The sequence below is a fragment of the Arxiozyma heterogenica genome (assembly GCF_036370985.1).
Source record: "Arxiozyma heterogenica strain weizmannii chromosome Unknown scaffold_9, whole genome shotgun sequence".
In the NCBI taxonomy this organism is placed as follows: Eukaryota; Fungi; Ascomycota; class Saccharomycetes; order Saccharomycetales; family Saccharomycetaceae; genus Arxiozyma; species Arxiozyma heterogenica.
Window position 1 is genome coordinate 741,646 of NW_027042662.1, and position 22,727 is coordinate 764,372.

Below are 22,727 nucleotides of genomic sequence, written 5' to 3' on the forward strand. Positions count from 1 at the left end.
TATGTTGGTATTGTTTAATTGATCAGAACATCAGTGTGGGTTGTACCATGGCATAATATATACCGTAGAATGGTGGTTATTTATTTATAAATATACATGTATAGAATATACGATGATCTGTGATAAATACAGACGGTTAACTGACAAGTAAATCGACCCTTATTGAATCTTTGCTGCTACAGCACGCCAGGTAAGAAGGAAATATATAGAAACAGTAAGCTGTTCAGATGTCTGTATATATGTATGTTTTATAAAGGGAGAAGGTGGTTCCGTTTTTTTGCCGTTGTTATTGTTGTTGTTGTTGTTGTTGCTTCTTTATCTGACACCTATCCCATTTAAATTAATAATACTCTTACTAAATTTTTACAAGGACCATGGTTTATAAACTTGAGGTTCCCTCATAGAAATAGCTTCTATCTCTTTGTTTATTTTCTTTTGTAGGTCAGTATTATCTTTATCTTCATTATCTTCATCGTTTTTATCGTTTTCAACCAATTCAATACCGGAATCTACTTGATCAGAAGTTAAAATTAATTTTTTGGAGACGTTTAATGATGCTAATTCAGAGTTTAATTCATTAATTTGTTTACTTAATGAAATTCTATCATTTATTAATTTTTCTGTCTCTTTAACATATTTTTTTTTGGCTTGCTCAAGAGCACCTTCTATTATATCAAGTTTATTCATCTTTGTTTCCAATTTATTGATCATTAATCCCACAATCTCCTGTATAACGCCTTGTGTTTCTTTCAAATATTTCTCTGATAACTCTTTTGATTGTTCTGGAATTGTCTCATTAATGACATCTTTATGTAATCCAGCTAATAAGTTTTTGATTGTTAATTCTACAGCTTCAGCTTGATTAATTGTATTCAGTCTTTTAAGGGAGTTATTACCACAGTCATTTTCAACATTTGAGGTATCGATATTATTGTGGCGCTTTTGTTTGATGGCATTTATAACATCATTGATGTAATTATCTTCTATTGGTAGAGTCAAAAATTTTTCAACACAATCTTCCAGATTTTTATTACCCCCGACATGGTTGACTATTTTGTCCCATTGATCTTCATACATTTCAATACCTTCTAATAATAGTAACAATTCTTGATCTGACCAATTTTTATGGTTAATGTAATTATTTGAAAGACGAATGAAATCAGATGCTTGGAAATTGGCACCAAAATGGCCTTCTTGGAAACATCTAGGACATAAATTAGAATCCTTAGAACGCAAATTATGATAACGGACCGTCATCGTATCATTCCCACAGGTATGACAAACATAAGTCTTTTGAAATTGTCTTGATGATTTCTTTTGTATTTGTAATACATTAAAATCCTGTGTGGAATCATAGATATTTTTTCTTATCGATAAATTTACTGGGAATGGTGGAACATCTTTTAATTTCACTTGTTTATTCTTAAATTCCTCTATTAAATTTGGTTCTGTTATATTTGTATTAGCAGTATCTTGGATATTTGTAGTAAGGCCGGTAGTTGTTTCAGCTGCTTTATTTTCTTCTTCTTTTTCCTTTTCCTCTTCCTTTTCCTGGTCTTTCATTTTTTCCTTCTCATTCATCAAATCACTTATGATTGTTTGTGGTACAACAGGTTTTAAACCTTGTGGAGTATCTAAAATAATTTGAAAATGACCGGTGAAACTTGGGCCAATTAAGGAAGGTTTGGATCTAGGATCGATTTGATAATTGATTAACCCCCATGTCTCTAGAAAAGAATGGATTTTCACGATGGAGGCAACATCCAAAGCGACATTTCTTCTAACAGCAGTGATGGTCAAGTACTCATAAGGTGATAATCTATAAGTGTTTATCATGAAATTTCTAGCATCTTTATAAGCTTTTGGAGATTTGTATATCGATGAAGAATTGAAAAAGTCTGGTAATGACCTCTTCTCAATATCATGTATTTCTGATATATTAAACCATGCAGCAAACGAGGGCACAACTACTGGATGTGTTTGTTTCGCTAAGAATCTTAAAGCTCTATCTTCCAAAGTTTGGGCTTCTTTTTCATAATCTATTTTGCTATCCTTTTCTACATTATCCTTTTGTTGTTGTTGTTGTTGTTGCTGTTGTTGTTGCTGTTGTTTTTGTTGTATTTCAAGTTGTAGATGTGGTAATGAGGGGGTGGCACCTTCTGTTTTTGAGACATCTTTCATTGGCACGTTTTCACTCTTCGAATTATCGTTTTCTTCTGTTTTATCACTGTTATTTATAGTAGCAGTAGTAGTGTTGTTGTTAGTGTCTGTTGAAATGTCTTTGTTGTCATTCATATCATTAATATTAGTAGAGATAGTAGTGGTGGTGGCAGTTTCAGTAGTAGCATCAGTAGTATCGGTATTAGTAGCAATCTCAGTAGCAGTAGAAACTGGTGTATCCGTAGTAGTAGTTGTAGTAGTAGTAGTAGTAGTAGTAGTATTTTCTTCTGTGCTCATGGTACTCTAAATTTGGCAAATTTCAATGCTGGTTTCCAAATATTGATATTATAGTTTTTGCAATCCAATACTTTAAAAGTTTTTGTCCTTTCTTGTTCTGTATTACACACTTTTTCTTTCTCTCTTTTTCCTTCACTCGCTCTTTTTCTTTTGTATAAAACTGTCTGGACTAAAAGACAAACACGAGTCCTTATGAACTTAGAGTTATCCAACCATCAAACTGACTCAATGCCAATAGGTGTTCCTGAAAATATGTCACATTAGGTTATGTTGGCACTGTGTGTATTAGAATTATGATTTTGATGATTTGTCCTGAATAAATTTTCAGCAGATTCCAAAAAAGAAAAAAAAATAAAAATAAAAATAAAAATAAAAAAAAAAATAAAAAAAAGACCAGAGGGTTGTCAGAGTCACGTGACTGTCCGGGTGATACTAGACGCGTAAAGTTTGTAATATAAATAGACAACTCAAATATAAAAGCAGAGAAGAGATCAGATAAGATTAAGAATGAGTTATGGGTAGATGCTATCGAACCTAATTGAGCACGAATGACATATTTTCATATATGTAGAACCAACTTGTAATGGGTTTATAGCTGGGATTGTAATAATTAGAGGCCAAACAGCAAAATATATTCAATTCATTTAAACAATGGTGGTCACAAGGTCATTGAGAAGTCAAAGTCCGCAATATTTACAAAAGAATAAAAATAAAGCTGTACGTTATACCGAGAAGGAAGAGAATGATTTTACTCCCGATATCTTGGTTGATTCTTCAGACAATGAAGATTCCAATCTGAGTGGAGATGATGAGGATCAGGAGCATACTCCTATTTGGTTGACTGACGGGATAAGTGAAGATAGTGATATTGCTTTAGAATCTGATGTAGAGGATCAAGATGATTTGATATTGAAAGGTTTATTAAATGATAAAAATGGTGGCTCTGCCTCTACGCTAAATAGTACTGATAAAAACAAAGGTAATGGCGATGGGGATGATAATGATGGTGATGGTGGAACAGATAATAATGATGATGATGAAACAGATGAAATGACTATATCATTGAAATTGAAAAAATTGGATGAATTTGTGAAACAGAGTCAGGTATATTCAAGTATTATTGCAGATACCTTGTTAAAACGTACTGAGGAATTGCAGGAGGAAAGAAACGAAGAACTTTTGAGAGAAAAAGATAAACAGACTACTGTCACTGAAAATGGATCAACTGATACAGCTGACATTAAACAACCCCCAAAGAAGAAACAAAAAAAATCGATTACAGATTATTTTAAATCGATTACAGATTATTTTACATCAACCAACAAGAGTAAAGAAGATGGGAAATTATCTGGCTCTAATAGTAGGACTAGTAAAGAAGATAAAGACGATCTTTTAAATTCTATTGAATCAATTAGAAGCCAACAACCTGGTCTCTTGGAAAATTGTATTTTAAAACCGTATCAATTGGAAGGTTTAAATTGGTTGGTAACACTATATGAAAATGGATTAAACGGGATTTTAGCTGATGAAATGGGGTTAGGTAAAACTATTCAAAGTATTGCATTATTGGCATTTATATATGAAATGGACACAAAGGGGCCTTTTTTAATTGCAGCCCCGCTAAGTACCTTGGATAATTGGATGAATGAATTGGCTAAATTTGCACCAAGTATACCTGTATGTAAATATTATAGTACAAAGGGTAAAAAAAGTAGAATGCAGATTTTAAAAAACTTTTTTAAAAAAAATAAATATACTGGGATAGTGGTGACATCATATGAAATTATAATGAGAGATTCAAATTATATTATGTCAAAGGAATGGAAGTTTTTGATTGTTGATGAAGGTCATCGTTTGAAAAATATTAATAGTAAATTGATAAAAGAATTGAAAAGAATAAATACGTCAAATAGATTATTATTAACTGGAACACCATTACAAAATAATTTGGCGGAATTGTGGTCTTTGTTGAATTTTATTATGCCCGATATTTTTGCAGATTTTGAAATATTCAATAAATGGTTTGATTTTAAAGATTTTGATCTCCAGAGTAATTCTAAAAAGTTGAACAAAGTTATCAATGATGAATTAGAGAAAAATTTGATTACCAACTTACATACAATTTTGAAACCGTTCTTATTAAGAAGATTGAAAAGGACGGTATTGGCCAACATATTACCACCAAAGAGAGAATATATTGTAAATTGTCCATTAACTCCTATTCAAAAGAAATTTTATCAAAATACTTTAAAGAGTAATTTAAGAGTTACAATATTTAAGGAATTAGTAAAACATTTTTTCACTTTAAACAAGGATCGGATTGGGTATGTGTCTAATAAATCAATAAGACAATTCATTAACTTTAAATTAAGACAACAATCTGATGCAGTGACACCATTATTGGAAGTTGACGGTGATGATCCATCAAATACGATTTTTGAAATGGACAAGTTATATCAGAAGTATTTACATCAAGAGATATTGAATAAAAGAACACAAAGTGTGATGATGCAACTACGTCAAATCGTGGATTCTACATTCTTATTTTATTTCCCTTATTTAGAACCTGAAGAAATGACATTGGAGGTACTTTTACAAACATCAGGTAAACTACAAATCCTACAACAATTGGTGATTCCATTAGTCAAATCTGGACACAAAGTCTTGATCTTTTCTCAATTTTATAATATGTTGGATCTGCTTGAGGATTGGTGTGAACTAAACTCGTTGAAATCTTTAAGAATTGATGGTTCTGTTGATAATGAAACAAGAAAGGAAGAGATCTCAAAATTCAATTCAACAAAGGATAAGCATAATGTTTTTTTACTGTCTACAAGGGCAGCTGGTCTGGGTATAAATTTAGTAGCAGCAGATTCTGTAATTTTGTTTGACAGTGATTGGAATCCACAAGTTGATTTACAAGCTATGGATCGTTGTCATAGGATTGGACAAGATAAACCTGTGATTGTATATAGACTTTGTTGTGATAACACAATTGAACATTTAATTTTGACAAGAGCTGCTAACAAAAGGAAGTTAGAAAGGTTAGTGATTCAAATGGGTCGTTTTAATACTTTAAAAAAGTTGGCATTAAATGAAGGCTCCTTTTTAACTCAAAGTGCAGGGATAAAACCAAAGAGCACAAATAAAGAGTTAGTTACTGAATTATCTGAATTATTAATGAGTGGTTCTTCGAGTATAGGCTTCAGAAAAGAGACTGATGAAGAAAGTGAAAGACAAGATTTATTGACAGAAGAAGAATTAAAAGAACTGATGGACAGATCATCATATGCATATAAGGTGGACAGGACAATAAATATGCCGCACATCACCTTATTTGAGACCACGTCTCAATATTAGAAGGGTTAGGATTAAGATGATGCAGATATAACAATTAAATAGAGATTTTTTTTCATTACAGATACATATTCTATAAATACGTAAGTATGTACATTATGGCATAATAACATAGATAATAGCAATAAGAAAGTGGAAAGTTCTAAATTAAAGGAAATGAGGAAAGAAAGATGGATGTCATGAAAAGAATTTCTTTTTTTTGCTATTATTTTAAATAATTTAGAAGCTCCAGGATAAACCAGTGTAGTATTCAACTTGGTTGTACATCCAAATTAAGGAAGTACTAGCTACAATTAATGGACTAATAAAACCTGCATCAAATCTACAGGTTCCATATACTAGTAATTCAGAAGCAAAATGGAATAAGGCGACAGCATAAGAGATCATAGTTAGTTGATAAATATGAGGCTCGTTTAAATACAATGCACCGTATAATCTGATAACACAGGAGATGAAGGTCCATGTACCAAAAGTTCTAGCACTCAATTTAGTGATTTCTTGTGGCTTTTTAGAATAAACTTTACGGGTCAATTTTAAACCAGAGATGTATGTTTGAATTGAGTTAAATATAGACACTACAGAGATGAACAATAACCATTTAGGTAAATAACCAGCCGGTAAAGCTTCGAATCTATTTTGAATAAATGGAACAACTTGATTGATGGACAACATTAGAAATATTTATAAGATTCAACCTATTTTTTTTTTGGAAAATTGGGGAGTCAGATTGTAATTTAAGTAGTCGATAGCGAGAATATCTGTTGATCACAAATGCTGATAAAAACCAAAAGAAGCATGTTTTTGCCACAAACGTATCAGTTTTGTTTTTATGGTTATTTATATATTTTTTCATTTTTTTTTGTTATTTTTCATCTCCTCCCCTTTTTAAGTAAGCTGTCGTATAAAGTGTAAAAACAGAATAATCCAAAGAAAAATTAGAATAAACGAAAGTTAAATAAATAGTATGGCATTCTAACGATAAAAAGAGAAATCAATTGAAAAGAAAAACGGTAACAAATATAAACAGGATCTCTGAGTAATTGTGAATATGTGTAAATAGGAAAGAGAGGTTAACTTTCAAGGTAGAAAAAAAAAAACTAAAAATTTGATATATTTTGTGTTAATGAGGAATAATGAGAAAAGTATTTAGCTATATGTCGTCTTCAATCATTTTTTTGTTAAAAACAACCATATGTATTAATTAATCTGAAATAAGCTAATATGTTTCGATCTTGTAATAAAATTAGTTCACTTAGTATATACTGTTTTCTTTTTCTTAATTTAATTAAAAATAACTCATTCTTGTTCATTATCTTAAATATTTCAAACCAATTTAATTTTTTTAAAATTTTCATATAACATTGAATGTGCAATTTTAAAATTTTTATATGTTCTGGTATGTTCTTTATGAGTATCTGTAGTTTTTTAAATAAAGTTTTAGGAATGCTTGATTTTCTATCAGAATATATTTTGTAATACAGATGTTTTTTATTGGGAACAACTTCTGACTGAGTATTTTCAACAGTTGTATTAAAATTTTTTTGGAGAAGAATAAATATTAGAGTCTCTAATAAGAGTAATAGGCTATCAATTACTTCAAGCAACATTTGAGAATTAAGGTTACTGCTAATTTTCAAATTAATAATATTTATTATTAATTTCTGTTCAAAAATTAATGTTTTTAATAAATTTTTAGCTTTAGAACTTAATTTAAAACTTTCAAATAAGGGTCTCAAAATAAACTTTTTTGTAACCAAGTTGTTAAATTCTTTTGTATCATCTATAATTCGAAATGTAGAATAACTTATTATAAGCTTCTGAAAAGTTACTAATAGCCAATATAAATTTGTCATTTCCTTATCTGAAAATAAATATTCTGTATGTGATAGTTTTTTATTTGTAAAAATAGAAAGAAGAAATTCATAGAACGTCAAAATGTTTCTTTGAAATATTGTCTTCCCCAAATCATTACTAAAACTTTTCCAAATTTGCAAATTTAAACTTGAGCACTTTTTTGTTTTGTCCTTTATTCCATATACTGTTTTATTGTCATTTCTATCTAAAATATCCTTATAAATTAGCTCTAATTTACTTGACAGTTTCTGAGGAAACCTATCTTCCAATATTTTTGGAATCAATTCATTAAATGTTGTTGGCATATTTTTTTTAAACCCAACATCCAAAATATATGGAAACCTATATTTAATATATGCTAAACACTTTAATACCAATAGTCATTATAACTGTGCTTTCCAAAATGAAATCATATTCAAAAGTTTAATAATAATGGTTAGTATAAGATTAGTACAATTATTTGCTTAATAAAGGTAAGTAAAGTTTCCATTAATAATAAAACAAAAACATACTATGATTAAGTCTTCTGAAAAACCCATCTTTTATCTTCAAAGATATACTTGAAAAAAGAATTAAATTAAAAACAATTCACTGGAAGTTCGATCCCATTCAGTTAAGAACTTTGCAAGACAAATCACTTATATTCCCTAATTTTTAATCAAAGCCTCTGTTCTCATAGTTGTACACTTTTCTTCTTCTTTATTTCCACTTGTTTTTTTTTTGAAATCTTAACTAAATTATGAAACTCAGTTTTTAAATCTTAAAAAAAAGGGTCGAAAGATAATAATTCAAATCATGATGAAACCAAGGAAGACAGACACCAAATAACAGTTTATCCAAAAAATAAAAACATTTATCAACAAATCTTTTACCCTTGCAACAATGTATTGATTTTCTTGTTTAATTTTGTGTTCAATATCTTATAAAAATGAAACGATTTTTTTTGAAAACAAACAGGTTGTAAATAATTTATTACCATCAAAGTGTCACAAATATTTTTCTCAACATACAATGTTTTATTATGTAGATTAAACTATAGAACCAAAAGTAAAAAAAAATAAAACTCTCAAGTATAAAACTAATTCTATAATAATTTTTCTTGTAATTTTTTCTAGTGAACAAGCAAATTTCCATTATCAAAGATTAAGTAATTCATATTCAGATTGTTCCCATATTCTCTTTATAAAATGAACAAAGCCAAAAAGATAGAAAGTCACAGTAAACTTTTGCTCGCATTGGATGAGACTAATGATATAATTGTAGAAAATCAAAGAGGAATAAAATTATTAGGTATACCTTTCTTTTCCTCTAGTCTTTTATTACCTGGTGTAGATCCACCAAACTATCAATTGATAATTTCAGTTGAGAATAAAAAAAATAGAGTTACTACAAAATATAAACAAATTATTGCAATGCCTTATCATGGACCACATAATTCAAAGAATATTACAAATATATTTGATGAAATATATCCATTACCATGGATACCAAAGGAAAAATATATATTTGTGGAAAATAATGACCAACCTACCTACGTTTTTATGCCTGAAGAAAACCAAAAACAAGGAAAATGGTATGTTAGATTGAACCATAACCCAACTGAAAAAGATTCGTTATTAAATTTTTGTGATGGGCAAGGTTGGATTTACAGTTGGAGATTTAGAAATAAGCACTGGAAAGACTGTAATGGTTTCGTTAGAAGACGTATTTGGGTGTATATCAAAGACACAGATACAAGCACAAAAAAATAACATAAAAAGGCCAAACATTCATAAACTACAATAGCATTATATGTGATAATAATAATTTCTTAAAAATACAAAAAATAAATAAAAAAAATGGATATTCACCAATGAATAAACAAAGGTATGATAATTACATATATATAAGCTTAGACAATATAGTTTAATGTACCAGTTTAAAATTGACAATACCAATATATACATATACATATAGGCATATATCTTTCAAGTACCGGAAGAACCAAACTGTAATGCCCATTCTTCGTACTTTTCCAACCCCTCCTTTGATACTGATGGCTTAATATATTCTAAACTGTTCTTAAAATCTTTTAATTCAATGGGTCTAATACTTTCTCTTTCTGTATGCAACAATTGATCACCCAACTCTCTTAGTGGTCCCATTGCAGCGTCTTTTGCTAAGGATGTAATATCACTACCAGAGTAACCCCGTGTCAATTCAATCAATAAAACAAAGTCTTCATCCGTTAATGTATGATTTTGTTGAGCTAACAATTTTTTAATTTGAACCAATCTGGTTTCATCCTCAGGTAATGGAATATACTGTCTTCTAACAAAACGTCTTCGAGCTGCCTCATCAATTGACCATGGAAGATTCGTAGCTGCAAGAACCAACACTCTTTTATCATCAATAAACTTTGAATCTTTCTTATTATTCTTTCCAGCTGCTGCATTGGATAAAGCAGACCATTGCACCAAAAATTCATTTTTAATTCTTCTGGAACTTTCATTTTCTCCATCTTGATTTCGACTACCCAAAATAGAATCAATTTCATCAACAAATATAATTGATGGTGACAATTTCCTAGCTATCGTAAATAATGTTCTTACCAATTTTTCACTTTCACCCAAATATTTGGAAGTTAAACTAGATGCACTAATTGAAAAAAATGTAGATTTGGATTCACATGCCACAGCTCTAGCCAACATTGTCTTACCTGTACCTGGTGGTCCAAATAATAACATACCCGTAACTGGTTGTCTTAAGCCCATAAACAAATCAGGTCTTAAAAATGGATACACAACAGCCTCTTTTAAGGAATTTTTAGCACTGTTTAATCCTGCGATATCATCCCAATGAACTTCATCACCATGAACCACAATATCTTGTAGAATCTGTTTACCTAAAATTTTATCAATATTTGGAATGGTTTTCAAGATTTTATCATATTCATCTTCACTTTTACTTGCTCCATCGACCTGTGATGCATCTAATTTTGAATCCTTAATAATTCTCTCATCACCATCATCATAATTTTTATGCAACTCTTTACCATGAGTAGATCCACGAGAAAGATTTGTACTTTTGGAAGACTGACCTGCAGTTCTAGTAACAACAGGAGATACTGTCCGGCTCTTAGATAATACTGATGAAGAAGATTTATTTTTAGTTTCACTAGTAGATACCACATATTTTATGTTCATGTGGTCATGAAGTTTAGAGCTAGCACTAGACCCCAGTTTAGTTTTTTTTGTACCAGCAGCAACCTTCTTATGCTTTGATGGATCAATTTTCCTAGCTGTAGGTACTTTCTTACTAGCTTCTGTTTTTTTATTCAAAATCATTTTCTTCTTGCCATCTTCTATTAAATTCTTATTCACACTACTTGTTGAATTTGGTTTACATGAAGAAATACTACCATCACTTTTAGTTGATGTCTTATACACTAACTTTGCAACTTGAGAGGCTGAAACATTACTCTTAGTTCTATCTGATTCCACATTTGGTTTTGAATGACTCACTAATTTTTTTTTCATTGGTGGTTTTGAAGAACTTAATAATGATTTTGAATGCGAGCCTTTATTTGATTTTACTATTAGCTTGTGAGTTGTGCCCTTCTTGGTTATTACACTGGAAGGGTGTGACGGACTAGTTATTGGCATTACAGGTGTTGACTTATTTGATTGCAAAATTGGCCTTTTACTTATACTCGAATCTGTATTGATATGGCTTGATGACTTCTGTTGGGTATTAATAGCTGTACTAATTGAAGGAGCACTGCTGTTTTTAACCATATTCTTATTCAATAAGTTATGTTTTTGAGGTTTCATTTCCGGCATAATTTGTTTAGGAATTATCACTGGAACTCTAGGTATTTGAGGTAATGGAGGTGGTAGTTTTTCTGGGAGAGGAGGGATAAACTGATCTAATTTTGTATTTATTTCTTTATTGTCTTTATTATGTCCTAATGATTTTGATAGGGAGATGCATAAATGTGATAAATCTTGGATTAATTGACCATTATTTATATCTACAGGTTTATCTGATGCTCCATTCAACTTTTCTAATGCTTGCAGTCTTACTTTATCCTCTTCATCTAAATAAAGATATTCATCTTGAGAATCAATTAACGAAGAAGCAGAAGCAAAAGCTAAATCTTGATTATCCAACGTTTTTTCACTCTGATTCTCCATAGGTTCGTAGTCATCTTCATAGTACTCAGACACATCAAAATCCAAATCTTCAGAATCTGAGTATATACTGTAATTTGTTGCATCACCATTATCATCTGTTTGATTATTCAGTATATTATTATTATTATTATTATTATTATTATTATTATTATTATTATTATTTTCTTCTACTATAGATATGTGTGATAAATCATCATTACCAAAACTGTTTTCAGGACTGTCATCACTATCAATCACTATTAATTCGGGAGAGGCATTATTTCGGTCTTCCACATCATAATCGTTATAATTTTTATCATTAATGCCAACACCTTCAAAATTTTCAAATGGGTTGGTCTCATTGGAATGTGTAGACATAGAACTTTGATTGTCATTACCAATAGTATTAAATGTATTACTTTGAATAAAATGATTTTCTAGTGGTTTTGAATTTGTAAAGTTAACTTTGATATCATGATTCCGCTGTGAAGTATTAAAATAATCATTAAAAGAATGTGTATGCTGTCCCCTATCCAATCCTCTACCATTGTTTCGAAGTGTAGTCCTAGAGAATCCATGTGAAGAATTTATTGAGGAAGAGGAAGAAGGAGAAGACATAGTAGTCTGTAACCTATTCAAAGAATTGTTATACAATTTGCTGTAATAAGAAACTTTGGTTTTGTAATGTTTCTTTTTGACATCTGCTCTGGAAGACAATTCAGGATTGTCCTTTAACATTTTTTGTAAGTCATCTAAATGGATTTGTGCTTTATGATATAATTCTCTTACCCCACTCAATATGCTTAATTCGTCTGCAGTATAGTTCTCAGTATTTGGATATGTGTGATTTATAGTGGTTAAACAAAATAAAGCATCTGTAGTTAGGGCCTTCCAACCTTGCAAAGCACCATTATAATTTTTAGAATTTTCTAGTTTTTTATAATAGATAGTCTCATTAGCTATCTTTGAATATAATTCAGTCAAATCAGTCAAGGGTTGTTGGTGTTTTTTTTTTAATTTAGTAAATTTGCCAAATATACCATTTGAACTATCCATTCTTATATTTAATACGGGATATAGAAACGGATCAAAACAGAATAAAAAATAAGGAAAGAAAGAAAGAAAGAATTAAAAAAAAAGGTCTACAAATAAAATAAAATTGTATAATTACTAATAAAGTTTGTTATAATATGTGTTTTTATTATTTTTTTGATTATCTGTTTATACTTCTTTTCTGTTCCCCTCAACTCGAACTTTCCAGCAGCTATTCCTTAATTAGGTTAATTATTATTACTATTTTTTTTTTTTTTACACTTTTAACTACTTTTAATATCTTTAACACATTTTCGACAGATCAAAAATTTATAAGAAAAGGCAAGAAAAGTAAAAAAAAAAAACTGGAGAATCAGAGACGAAAAGAAGAGAATTGCATTATAAAAATTGACAGCAATGTAATACGGAGCTCTTTAAATATACAAGAATACAAAGACATAGAAGTCTCTTTAAATAATAATGATATTAGTGATATATATATATATATATGTATGTATAGAGTTATTTGTCTATCTAGTAGAATATTTTTTTTGATTCTTTTCTTGTTCACCTAAAATCAATTCTTCAAATACACGAGCTTCTTCAGCTTCTTCAGGAGTTCTTCTTGCCTTAGCGAATTTATCAGCAAAATATAGTAATGCCTTCGCTCTTTCTTTACGTTCTCTTGAAGACACAGACTTATCCTGTAATAATTTATTACAAACTTCTTTCAATTTTCTTTCTAACTCAAATTTCGACATTGCCCACATGACACCTAATGCCTTACCTGCCATTTGTGATTCAAATTTGACTCTTTCAGCTGGATCCAAGTCATCAGGGTTAATCTTTTGCATTTCTTCCATAGATTTTTGCGCCTCCAAACCTGTTGATAATAGATTATATGCAGATTTCACAGTACGTGCATTTTCACGTGTCCCAGTAATAATCTTTGAGAAACCAAATGTTTTTTTTGCCATTAAATAGTCGTTAGCTTTAGTTTTATAAACTCTTGATAAAAGATGCAATAGTTCCATACCGAAACTTTCCAATTTCAATTCTTCGATCTCTTGATTCAATTTATTGCCAAACTCATCTAAACGATGGTCTCTTTGTGAAATCAAATACTCCTCTATCCTATCTTTCAACTTGGTCGATAGCTCATCGACTTGCTTCTGTATATCTTCACGTCTTGCCTTTTCAAGTTCCAATAATTTTTCTCTTTGTTCTTTAGTCATTTTATTTTTATTTTTATTTGAATTGTTTGATAATGAATCATTAGCCATTAAATCTACATCTCCAGTTACAGACGAATGAGAACCGTTTGGATTTAAATTTGCATTTGGATTGGAATTAGTTGCTGACATATTACCATTCAAATTGATATCATCTTCAGTCATCGAATTCAATTCTTTGAATAAGGAAAATTCACCGATCCAATCTTTGAAACCGTCACCGCCGAAGATCATAGTGAAATATTCATTAGCGTCCTCAAACCCAGATTGTGGTATAGCATTGTCTTTACCGAACTTATCATATTGATCACGTAAAGTAGGGTCACTCAATACTTGATAGGCTTCACCTACAGCTTGAAATTTAGATTGTGCAGTTGGATCATTTGGATGTTTGTCTGGATGAGTTTCCATAGCTTTTCTACGATAAGCCTTTTTGATTTCTGCTGATGTAGCAGTCGGTTGGATACCTAAGATATCATAATATTCTGTTTCTTTGACCATTGTATAGTATTAACTGTTACAGATTCTGATACTATTATTATAAATGGTTATTATCAGTGATGTTTCTTTTCACTACTTACAATATAGTTGCAAATCTACACAAACCCACACACACACATACACACGCACACACGTAGAAAGAAAGAAAAAGAAAGAAAAAGATAAAGATAAAAAAAAAAGATTGACAAGTGTATCAAAGTATTAAATATTAAAGCCAGTAATGTTAGCAAGAGAACCTTCCGAATGTTATATATACATGCACAGACCGATTAATACATAAGCAATCGAGAGAAAAACCGGAACTAGTCACAAAGATCAATGTGTGTTTATAAATGAACAAACGTCTGCGCCCACAAATCTCCACGAAAACCATTCATTTCCTCACAGTGAAGAAAGAAGAAAAAGTAAAAGAAAAAAGAAAAAAAAAGAGGGTTAGGGGGGGGGCAAGGAGGAAATAGGCGGTTGTTTTGTAAATTTTTTTTTTCCTTTTGTAATTCCAAAAACAAAAAAACCAAATTCATTGCGGATTTACATAGGCTTACATACGGGATTACGGGATTACGACTAAATGCGGAATTTAAAAGATATGGGGTGCGGGGTGTGTGGGTGTCTCACGGCCCACAGTTTCCGTTGAATCGAAAACAAAGAAAAAAGAAAGAAATTACCTCGTTTCTCTCTCTCTTTCTCTTGTCTCACTTCCCTTGAGATATATAATACATTAATATATATATGATTATATATCATGTTGGAGAAAACAACATGATAAAGAGAATAAAATAAATTAAACAACAGAAAGAACAGTGCATGTATATGTACACATATATCAAATATAACAAGTGATTGTATCCTTTCTCCTCTCCATTTTATATAACATTAACACAACGATGACATCTGCTGTAACATCATTGACAAGACCTGAGATTTTATCCTTATATAGACAGATAATAAAGAATAGTAGGAAATTTACAAATTACAATTTCAGAGAATATTTCTTACGAAGATCACGTTCAGAATTCAAAAGGAACATGCACTTAAATGATCCTTCTCAGATATCTGATCTATTCACTAAAGCTAAGAATGAATTGGCTGTACTGAAAAGACAGGCAATCATATCTCAATTATATACTTTCGATAAGACCGTTATTGAACCTTTAAACAAGAAATAAATAGATAAATAGGTAAATAAGTTCATACATATACATACATATATATATATCCACGCACACACACATACTTGAGCTATTGATATTCTAATATATATTATTTTTGAAAAAATAATAACTAGTATGTTTTCATTCACAACCTATCTCTGTATATCTCTATTTGTAATTACTGTTTGGATACCTGTGTATTAAATTGATACGAATGATACAAAACATAGGGCTAATAAATTATGTATAAAATATTATTTTATTATTCTTTTCTTTTTGTATATCCATTAGGGTGGATAGATATTTTTCCTATTTTTCTTTTCCACTTTTCCTTTTAAAATTTTTTTCTTCTTTCCTCTCACCTACTCTATTGGATTCAAATTATTAAACATATTAAATATATTAGTTATGATGAGCTAAATCAATATTGAATGACTACTCTGTCATTCAATTATTCAATCACATACCTTTCTAATACCATATCTACCTTCAAAATAAAAAAAAAAAAAACAACATATACTACAACTTAAAATGTCTAAAAGAAGTATTCCTATAAACCAAACTGAAGATGGTTCAAACCTAAAACAGCAAGTCTCAGAAGATGAAAAAGCTACTCTTTTATTTAATCCAAAACTATGGACTCAAGATTTTAAAAATCAAATGAAGGATACAATCCTAAATAACAAACCTTTCCAATGGGGCTGTATTGACGATTTAGTAGACGACCAATTACTAAGAGATGTAAGAAATGAAATTGAAACACAGATCCAATTCACTGAAAAGGAAACCGATATTTATAAAGTTAATCAATCGGGTGATTTGGCAAATCTATCTAAATTAGATTCAGAAACTTTACAAAAATTACCTAATCTATTTAAATTACAACAAATTCTATATTCGAAAAAATTTAGAGATTTTATGTCCTACATCACCCAGTCTGGTCCATTGTCTCATTCTAAAGTTGATCTAAGTGTTAATATCTACAAAAAGGGGTGTCATCTACTAGTACACGACGACGTTATCGGATCTAGACGTATCTCCTTCATCATCTATTTACCTGATCCAAGTAGAAAATGGAAAGATCATTATGGTGGTGGGTTAAGATTGTTCCCAACTGTCGATTATAATATTCCACACTCTGACCATATAGCCAAATTGGTACCACAATTTAACCAATTTGCATTCTTCAAGATTCAACCCGGTTATTCATGGCATGATGTAGAAGAAGTTAAAGTGGATAAATACAGATTATCTATCCAAGGTTGGTATCATATTCCTCAAGAAAATGACTCAGATGGATTTATACCAGGTGAAGAAGCTAACTGGATTAAACAAAATGAATCTTTGGCTTACACAGATTTGACTCCATTCACTTTCCCCAAACCAGAATGTCCGTTAATTGATTCTAATGTTCTCGCTGATGCCATCGGCACTTATAACAACAACAATAACACTAAAACTTTCCTAACTTCTAATGATATCGAGTTCTTGTCAAACTATTTATCTCCACATTATCTTAACCCTGATACTATTGAAAAATTAAAAGATAATTTCTTTAATAGTTCATTTATCTCATTAGACAATTTCTTAAACAAGGAGAAATCTGATCTTTTACAGAAAATGATCAAATTTAATGAACTGAATAAACAGACTCCAATCTCTATGGAACAAGTCTCTCCACCATGGGAGTTGGCAAGACCACCACATAAATGGCAGTTCTTATATCTAGAAGATATGGATAAGGACCAAACAAACGGTGCTACCGCTATTACTGAAGACGATGAAATGACCACTGAGTTAGATAAATTAAGACATTTCTTTAAATCTGACACATTCAAAAAATATATCTTGGAGATTACTAACCTAGTAGTTGTCACAGAACAAGTTTTAGTAAGAAGATTTAGACCTGGTTTTGATTACACCTTAGCTGAAACTTTAGATATTAATAAAATAGTCGACGACTTACTAGATTGTGTATTAGAGGGGACTTTATCGTTAACACCATTCGATGGTTGGGATGATGGAAATAACGGCGGCTATCAATTATATATGCTCAATGAAGCTGACTTAAGAGAGGATCAGGTTTCAGGCAATGATGCCATTTTGATTAATAAACCAGCGTCATGGAATTCATTTCTTCTAGTCATGAGAGATGTTGATGTCCTTGAATTTATTAAATTTGTTGGATTCAATTCTAAAGGCTCCAGATGGGACATTAAAATGTCTTGGAATGTTAAAGATCTAGAAGGTGAAGAAGATGAAGAAGAGACGAATGAACAAAAGTAACTGCCGCTCAAAGACATACTGTTTTTCTTTTTCTTCATTCCTTTTCTTTTCTATTTTACCTGTTCTGTAATCATTTCAATAACAAAGCACTACTTTTTCTTTATTTATCTTTTTGAAGTTTCATTAATTGATAGATTAAATTTCATGATTTGCCTTTTATCTAAGAAGAATATGTATTATAAGTATAATAGCAACAATTATAATAAATTTATTACAAATATCTTTCTTTGAGATATATGGATAAGTATTTATTATATATACACACAAATGTACATACATATATATTATTTACACGTTAAAAAATATTTCATTCGAAGATGTTCAAAATCTATCGAAAACACTATCCTCATCTATTATAATTATTTGACGTTTTAGACATTAACCCAATAGCTTGACAACGTCTAATAGCCTTGGATATTAATCTTTGGTCCTTTGGAGATAAACCTGTCACATCCCTATGTAAAATTCTGCCTGTAGATGAAACATATTTGGACAATATTTCAGGGTATAAATATAAATCCAATGGATTGATCTTATTCAGCGGCTTTTTATTCTCACCAAACTTTCTATCTAAATTGATTCTTGCTAAAGAAAAATCAAATGGATCATATATAGATTCTGTACTGAATTGTTTCAAAAATCTTGGTTCGACCACTTTTATGTTATCACTACTAGTGCTACTATTACCCTTCATATCTTTCCCCAGACGTTCAACAGAATCCTTACGAGTAACTGGCTCTGTTAAATCTAATGATAAAAACATTCCATTACCACTCCTGCTACCCTTCTTAGCATTAGTGCTACGGTTTGGAGGGAAACTAAAGTTTTGAAGTTTTCCACTTGAATAGAAATATCTTACATTAAAGCGTATAGTCGTTTTAGTGATATTACGGACAATCAACATTTGTTATTTTTATTTGTGTATATTAGATAATAAAAAATCAAATACTTACTTTCGTTTAAACTTGTGAGTACTTCTCAGATATTTATCCTTTATGCATGTGAGGTGTTCTAATCTTCCAAAAACTTAATATTCTTATATATTTCGAATGTTTCCTCTTAGTCTGCTTTATTATATACTTTCTCTACCCCTTCACTCAAATCAGTTTAAAAGATTGAAAAAAAAAATAAAAAGAAATTTTACTACATAAAAATTGGTTCCTCGAAAAAGTAAAATACAGATACTGTGACGCTTAGCGTATATACATATGAAACTAAACATTATTGATATTAAAGAAGAACTATATTATTTAACATATCCATATTAACACCAGTTTTACAGGTATTCCTATGCAATTCAAAATAAAATAGAAATTATTATATTAAAATACACAGCAAATAATCACAAAAAAATCATTATATTATTATTTTTATCATTTACATATCTATAATACACAAATCTGAATGTACACATTACTAATGGATCATCCAAAAATTTCAAATCAAAGACTTAACTTCTTTAATTGTTCTAATCGTTCATCAATAGCATGTTCAAACGCTGAAGGTCTTTTTTCATCTAGTAATTTGCCGTGGATAGATTGCAAAGCCTTAATGGTATCTTCTGCATCAATAACACAAGAAATAGTAATTTCATTAGACCCTTGACTTATCATTTCAATATTAATGCCTTGTTCAGCTAAAGTCGAAAACATTGTCCCTGCAATACCAATAAATTGTTTCATTTGCTTACCGACTAAAGAAATAATAGCCATTTTCTTAATGACATCTACTGTACCCAAATTCTTCAATTGTTCTATAGCCTTTTTCAAAGATTTCAATGAATCTGAATCTGGAATAGGTAAGGCCATCGAAACGTGGACTTCAGATGTGGAAATCAAATCAACAACTAACTTGAATTTATCCAAAATAGTAAATATTTGGGCTAAGAAACCATGGGATAATGTCTTCTTATTAGAATGAATATTTAACACTACAATATCATTCTTTGCAGTAATGGCAGTAGCACCACGTTTCCTTTTTTCAAAGAAAGATGATGACAATGCTTCAGGTGGATGCGGCGGGGTGGATTCACCTTTCTTAGCAATATTGTCTGGATAAATCATAGTACCATTACCTCTTGGATTTTGAACATTCTTAATTCTAATAGGAATCTTTGCTCTAATAACTTGTTCCATAGTAAAAGGGTGAATGACTTCTGAACCATAATAAGTCAATTCTGATGCTTCTTCTGGTGTAACAGAATCCAATAAACGAGCTTCTGGGACCTTTCTTGGATCAGCAGTAAAGATACCATCAACTTCTTTCCAAATTTGCAATTCATCTGCATTTAATGCAACGGCAATCAAAGCAGCACAAAGATCTGTATAACCACGACCAACACCATTCAGTAAACCCATTGGAACTAACCCAAAGAACCCTGTAAACACAGGAACGATTCTTTCTTTAGATTCAACAAATGGTTGTAATTTAGCCTTTAATGCTTGAACCAACATCACATAGAAACTAGAATCCAAAGTAGTAGCAGTGTAATCTTGAGGAATAATATGAGACAAATCAACATATTCAGCTTTTACACCACGGTCATTACACAAAGCAGTGATGAATAAACATGACAATTTTTCACCTGCAGACATCACCAAATCAACAGTACGTGGTGAAACTTCACCTAAAATTTTGGAAGCATCTAAATAAGTTTGAACAAGATCCAATTCCTTCTTCGTATCTGATATTAAATTGATTTGTAACACGTCATTTTCAATATACTTTTCAGCATTGTTGATATGATCCTGCCTTATAATATCAATAATATGTTTATAGTCCAATTCCTGGGAAGCTAACTCACAACAATTAAGTAATCTAGAAGTAGTACCTTCAGCTTTGGTATAAGAAGAACGAGCAGAACACACAACTGCAACGTTATTATTTAAACTTGGTTCTTGTGAATAAAATTTAATAATTTCATCAACAATTTGAACAGCAAATTTACCAACAGAAGTACCACCGAACTTTTGAACAATCCAATTACTGTTTGTTTCAAGCATTTTAATTTAATTTCTTATTTTAGATGACCTATTAGTAGTTATATGTTTGGTACTTTGTATTCTATACAAAAGTTCAAAGTTACTAATAAAATGAAGAGGATCTCAATAAGCGAATGAAGAAAATATAGCACACTTAATTATCTTTTGTATGTATGAATTAAAAGAAAAATGACCAGCAATCAAGTAAACATCAGAGTTAGCAAACATCAATAAACCAATTTGATTCCTGCTCAGCGACATTTCAATCGTTTTATTAAACACCCAATATTATATAGATCTGAACTACGTTCTACAATCTCTATTATTCGATACACCGAGAGCATTACTGCTCGGGCAAAAAAAAAAATAAGAAGAAATTTCAAAAGTGAGTCATTGTTAATTTCCAAAAAAAGAAAATCTCAGCTCAGTTAAATATTTTCATATATTTTTTATTCATGTTAAAACCCTAAAATGTTTTAAAGACTAAACAAGAAAAATTTATAAATTACTAGTCTAGCCCTGATGTTATTTTTATGACACACTCTTTTTCTTCCCTTTATACCTCCGCTTTTATGCTTTTGTTACAGTGCAGAAGAGTCTCGAACGTAAAAGACATAAACGAATATTAAAGTATATATCATACAAAGTTTCAGAGTTGATCTACCACCCAATAGCTCTCTCAAGAAAGGTCCTTGTCATATAAAGATAATAAGATTTGCTGTTATTAATACAGAGTGGAAGTTACACTAATCAATATAAGTTAGACATATTTTTAAAATTAAAATAAGCAAATCAAAAAAAATAAACAAGCAACATGGGTTCCCCTCAAACTCAGCTCCAATAATTATTAAAATATCAAGGTAATCTGAGATGTGCAGACTGTAAACTGCAGCAACATCCTAGATGGGCCTCTTGGTCCCTGGGTGTCTTTATCTGTATTCGATGTGCAGGAATTCATAGGTCATTAGGTACGCATATTTCCAAAGTCAAATCGGTTGATTTAGATTCTTGGGTAACTGAAAATTTATCTCAATTTTTTATTAATGGCAGCAATGAAAGGGTTAACTCTTTGTATTTTGAAAATAAACTAACAGATGAAGAAAGAGCCACTTTAGATCTAAGTGATAGTGATATTTTGGTCCAATTTATTCGAAATAAATATCAGGCAAAGAAATGGGTTAGTGATATTTTGTTAGCCCCTGCACAAACAACTGAATCTATTTTACCAATACCTGAAAAATCGATCTATTCCCAGCATGAACAACAAGTGACATCAGAAAAACAACCTACATTAGCCACAGATACCACTGTTTCGCCAAAACTGCCTGTTTTACATGATAATTTAACTGATATGATTCGTATGAATCCACTTAAACCAATATCGAATTTAAACTCGAAGGTTAAAATTAATAGCACTAATAACAAGTATTTATTAAACAATAGGAGTCAAGATGGTTTTGTAAAACGGTCTATCTATAAACTATATGCATCTTCCGAATAATAAACATAATTAATTATATACAAATCACCGGATAAATCTGTAATATATGCACTATTCAAAAGATACAATCAAGCAAATTTCAATATTAGTCATAACTGTGGAATATTTCAAAAGCTCTCAATAGTACACTTAGAAATAAATTTACAAAACAGCCTTAATATACATCAATGATTTTACCTTCTATTTTATTTATGTTACTTCTTCTTTCAGATATTTTGTTG

General features: G+C 30.4%; 12 protein-coding genes across 12 annotated transcripts; 5 read left to right on the forward strand and 7 right to left on the reverse strand.

Annotated features, from left to right (window-relative positions):
* Window positions 1-363: 363 nt before the first annotated feature.
* On the reverse strand, window positions 364-2,457 carry RSC8 (Rsc8p; the record flags this gene model as incomplete). Its single annotated transcript, XM_064861782.1, has 1 exon — window positions 364-2,457. The coding sequence occupies one exon, from the start codon at window positions 2,455-2,457 to the stop codon at window positions 364-366; it is 2,094 nt and encodes a 697-aa protein (XP_064716737.1).
* A 651-nt stretch (window positions 2,458-3,108) lies between these two features.
* Window positions 3,109-5,817, forward strand: IRC5 (putative ATPase; the record flags this gene model as incomplete). The annotated part of the gene is made up of 1 exon (XM_064861783.1): window positions 3,109-5,817. The coding sequence occupies one exon, from the start codon at window positions 3,109-3,111 to the stop codon at window positions 5,815-5,817; it is 2,709 nt and encodes a 902-aa protein (XP_064716738.1).
* Window positions 5,818-6,033: 216 nt separating this feature from the next.
* Window positions 6,034-6,486, reverse strand: ERG28 (Erg28p; the record flags this gene model as incomplete). The annotated part of the gene is made up of 1 exon (XM_064861784.1): window positions 6,034-6,486. The coding sequence occupies one exon, from the start codon at window positions 6,484-6,486 to the stop codon at window positions 6,034-6,036; it is 453 nt and encodes a 150-aa protein (XP_064716739.1).
* Window positions 6,487-6,992: 506 nt separating this feature from the next.
* On the reverse strand, window positions 6,993-7,973 carry MEI4 (Mei4p; the record flags this gene model as incomplete). The annotated part of the gene is made up of 1 exon (XM_064861785.1): window positions 6,993-7,973. One exon carries the CDS (start codon window positions 7,971-7,973, stop codon window positions 6,993-6,995), a length of 981 nt encoding a protein of 326 aa, XP_064716740.1.
* An 882-nt stretch (window positions 7,974-8,855) lies between these two features.
* On the forward strand, window positions 8,856-9,419 carry SPO73 (Spo73p; the record flags this gene model as incomplete). The annotated part of the gene is made up of 1 exon (XM_064861786.1): window positions 8,856-9,419. The coding sequence occupies one exon, from the start codon at window positions 8,856-8,858 to the stop codon at window positions 9,417-9,419; it is 564 nt and encodes a 187-aa protein (XP_064716741.1).
* Window positions 9,420-9,635: 216 nt separating this feature from the next.
* SAP1 (putative AAA family ATPase SAP1) lies at window positions 9,636-12,878 on the reverse strand (the record flags this gene model as incomplete). Its single annotated transcript, XM_064861787.1, has 1 exon — window positions 9,636-12,878. The coding sequence occupies one exon, from the start codon at window positions 12,876-12,878 to the stop codon at window positions 9,636-9,638; it is 3,243 nt and encodes a 1,080-aa protein (XP_064716742.1).
* A 506-nt stretch (window positions 12,879-13,384) lies between these two features.
* Window positions 13,385-14,587, reverse strand: CAJ1 (Caj1p; the record flags this gene model as incomplete). The annotated part of the gene is made up of 1 exon (XM_064861788.1): window positions 13,385-14,587. One exon carries the CDS (start codon window positions 14,585-14,587, stop codon window positions 13,385-13,387), a length of 1,203 nt encoding a protein of 400 aa, XP_064716743.1.
* An 884-nt stretch (window positions 14,588-15,471) lies between these two features.
* Window positions 15,472-15,753, forward strand: ISD11 (Isd11p; the record flags this gene model as incomplete). Its single annotated transcript, XM_064861789.1, has 1 exon — window positions 15,472-15,753. One exon carries the CDS (start codon window positions 15,472-15,474, stop codon window positions 15,751-15,753), a length of 282 nt encoding a protein of 93 aa, XP_064716744.1.
* A 516-nt stretch (window positions 15,754-16,269) lies between these two features.
* TPA1 (oxidative DNA demethylase) lies at window positions 16,270-18,024 on the forward strand (the record flags this gene model as incomplete). Its single annotated transcript, XM_064861790.1, has 1 exon — window positions 16,270-18,024. The coding sequence occupies one exon, from the start codon at window positions 16,270-16,272 to the stop codon at window positions 18,022-18,024; it is 1,755 nt and encodes a 584-aa protein (XP_064716745.1).
* Window positions 18,025-18,370: 346 nt separating this feature from the next.
* Window positions 18,371-18,928, reverse strand: RSM18 (mitochondrial 37S ribosomal protein bS18m RSM18; the record flags this gene model as incomplete). The annotated part of the gene is made up of 1 exon (XM_064861791.1): window positions 18,371-18,928. One exon carries the CDS (start codon window positions 18,926-18,928, stop codon window positions 18,371-18,373), a length of 558 nt encoding a protein of 185 aa, XP_064716746.1.
* A 538-nt stretch (window positions 18,929-19,466) lies between these two features.
* Window positions 19,467-21,026, reverse strand: HOM3 (aspartate kinase; the record flags this gene model as incomplete). Its single annotated transcript, XM_064861792.1, has 1 exon — window positions 19,467-21,026. The coding sequence occupies one exon, from the start codon at window positions 21,024-21,026 to the stop codon at window positions 19,467-19,469; it is 1,560 nt and encodes a 519-aa protein (XP_064716747.1).
* A 793-nt stretch (window positions 21,027-21,819) lies between these two features.
* PWA37_005349 (uncharacterized protein) lies at window positions 21,820-22,506 on the forward strand (the record flags this gene model as incomplete). Its single annotated transcript, XM_064861793.1, has 2 exons — window positions 21,820-21,823; window positions 22,010-22,506. The coding sequence occupies 2 exons, from the start codon at window positions 21,820-21,822 to the stop codon at window positions 22,504-22,506; spliced, it is 501 nt and encodes a 166-aa protein (XP_064716748.1).
* Between the last annotated feature and the right edge of the window lie 221 nt (window positions 22,507-22,727).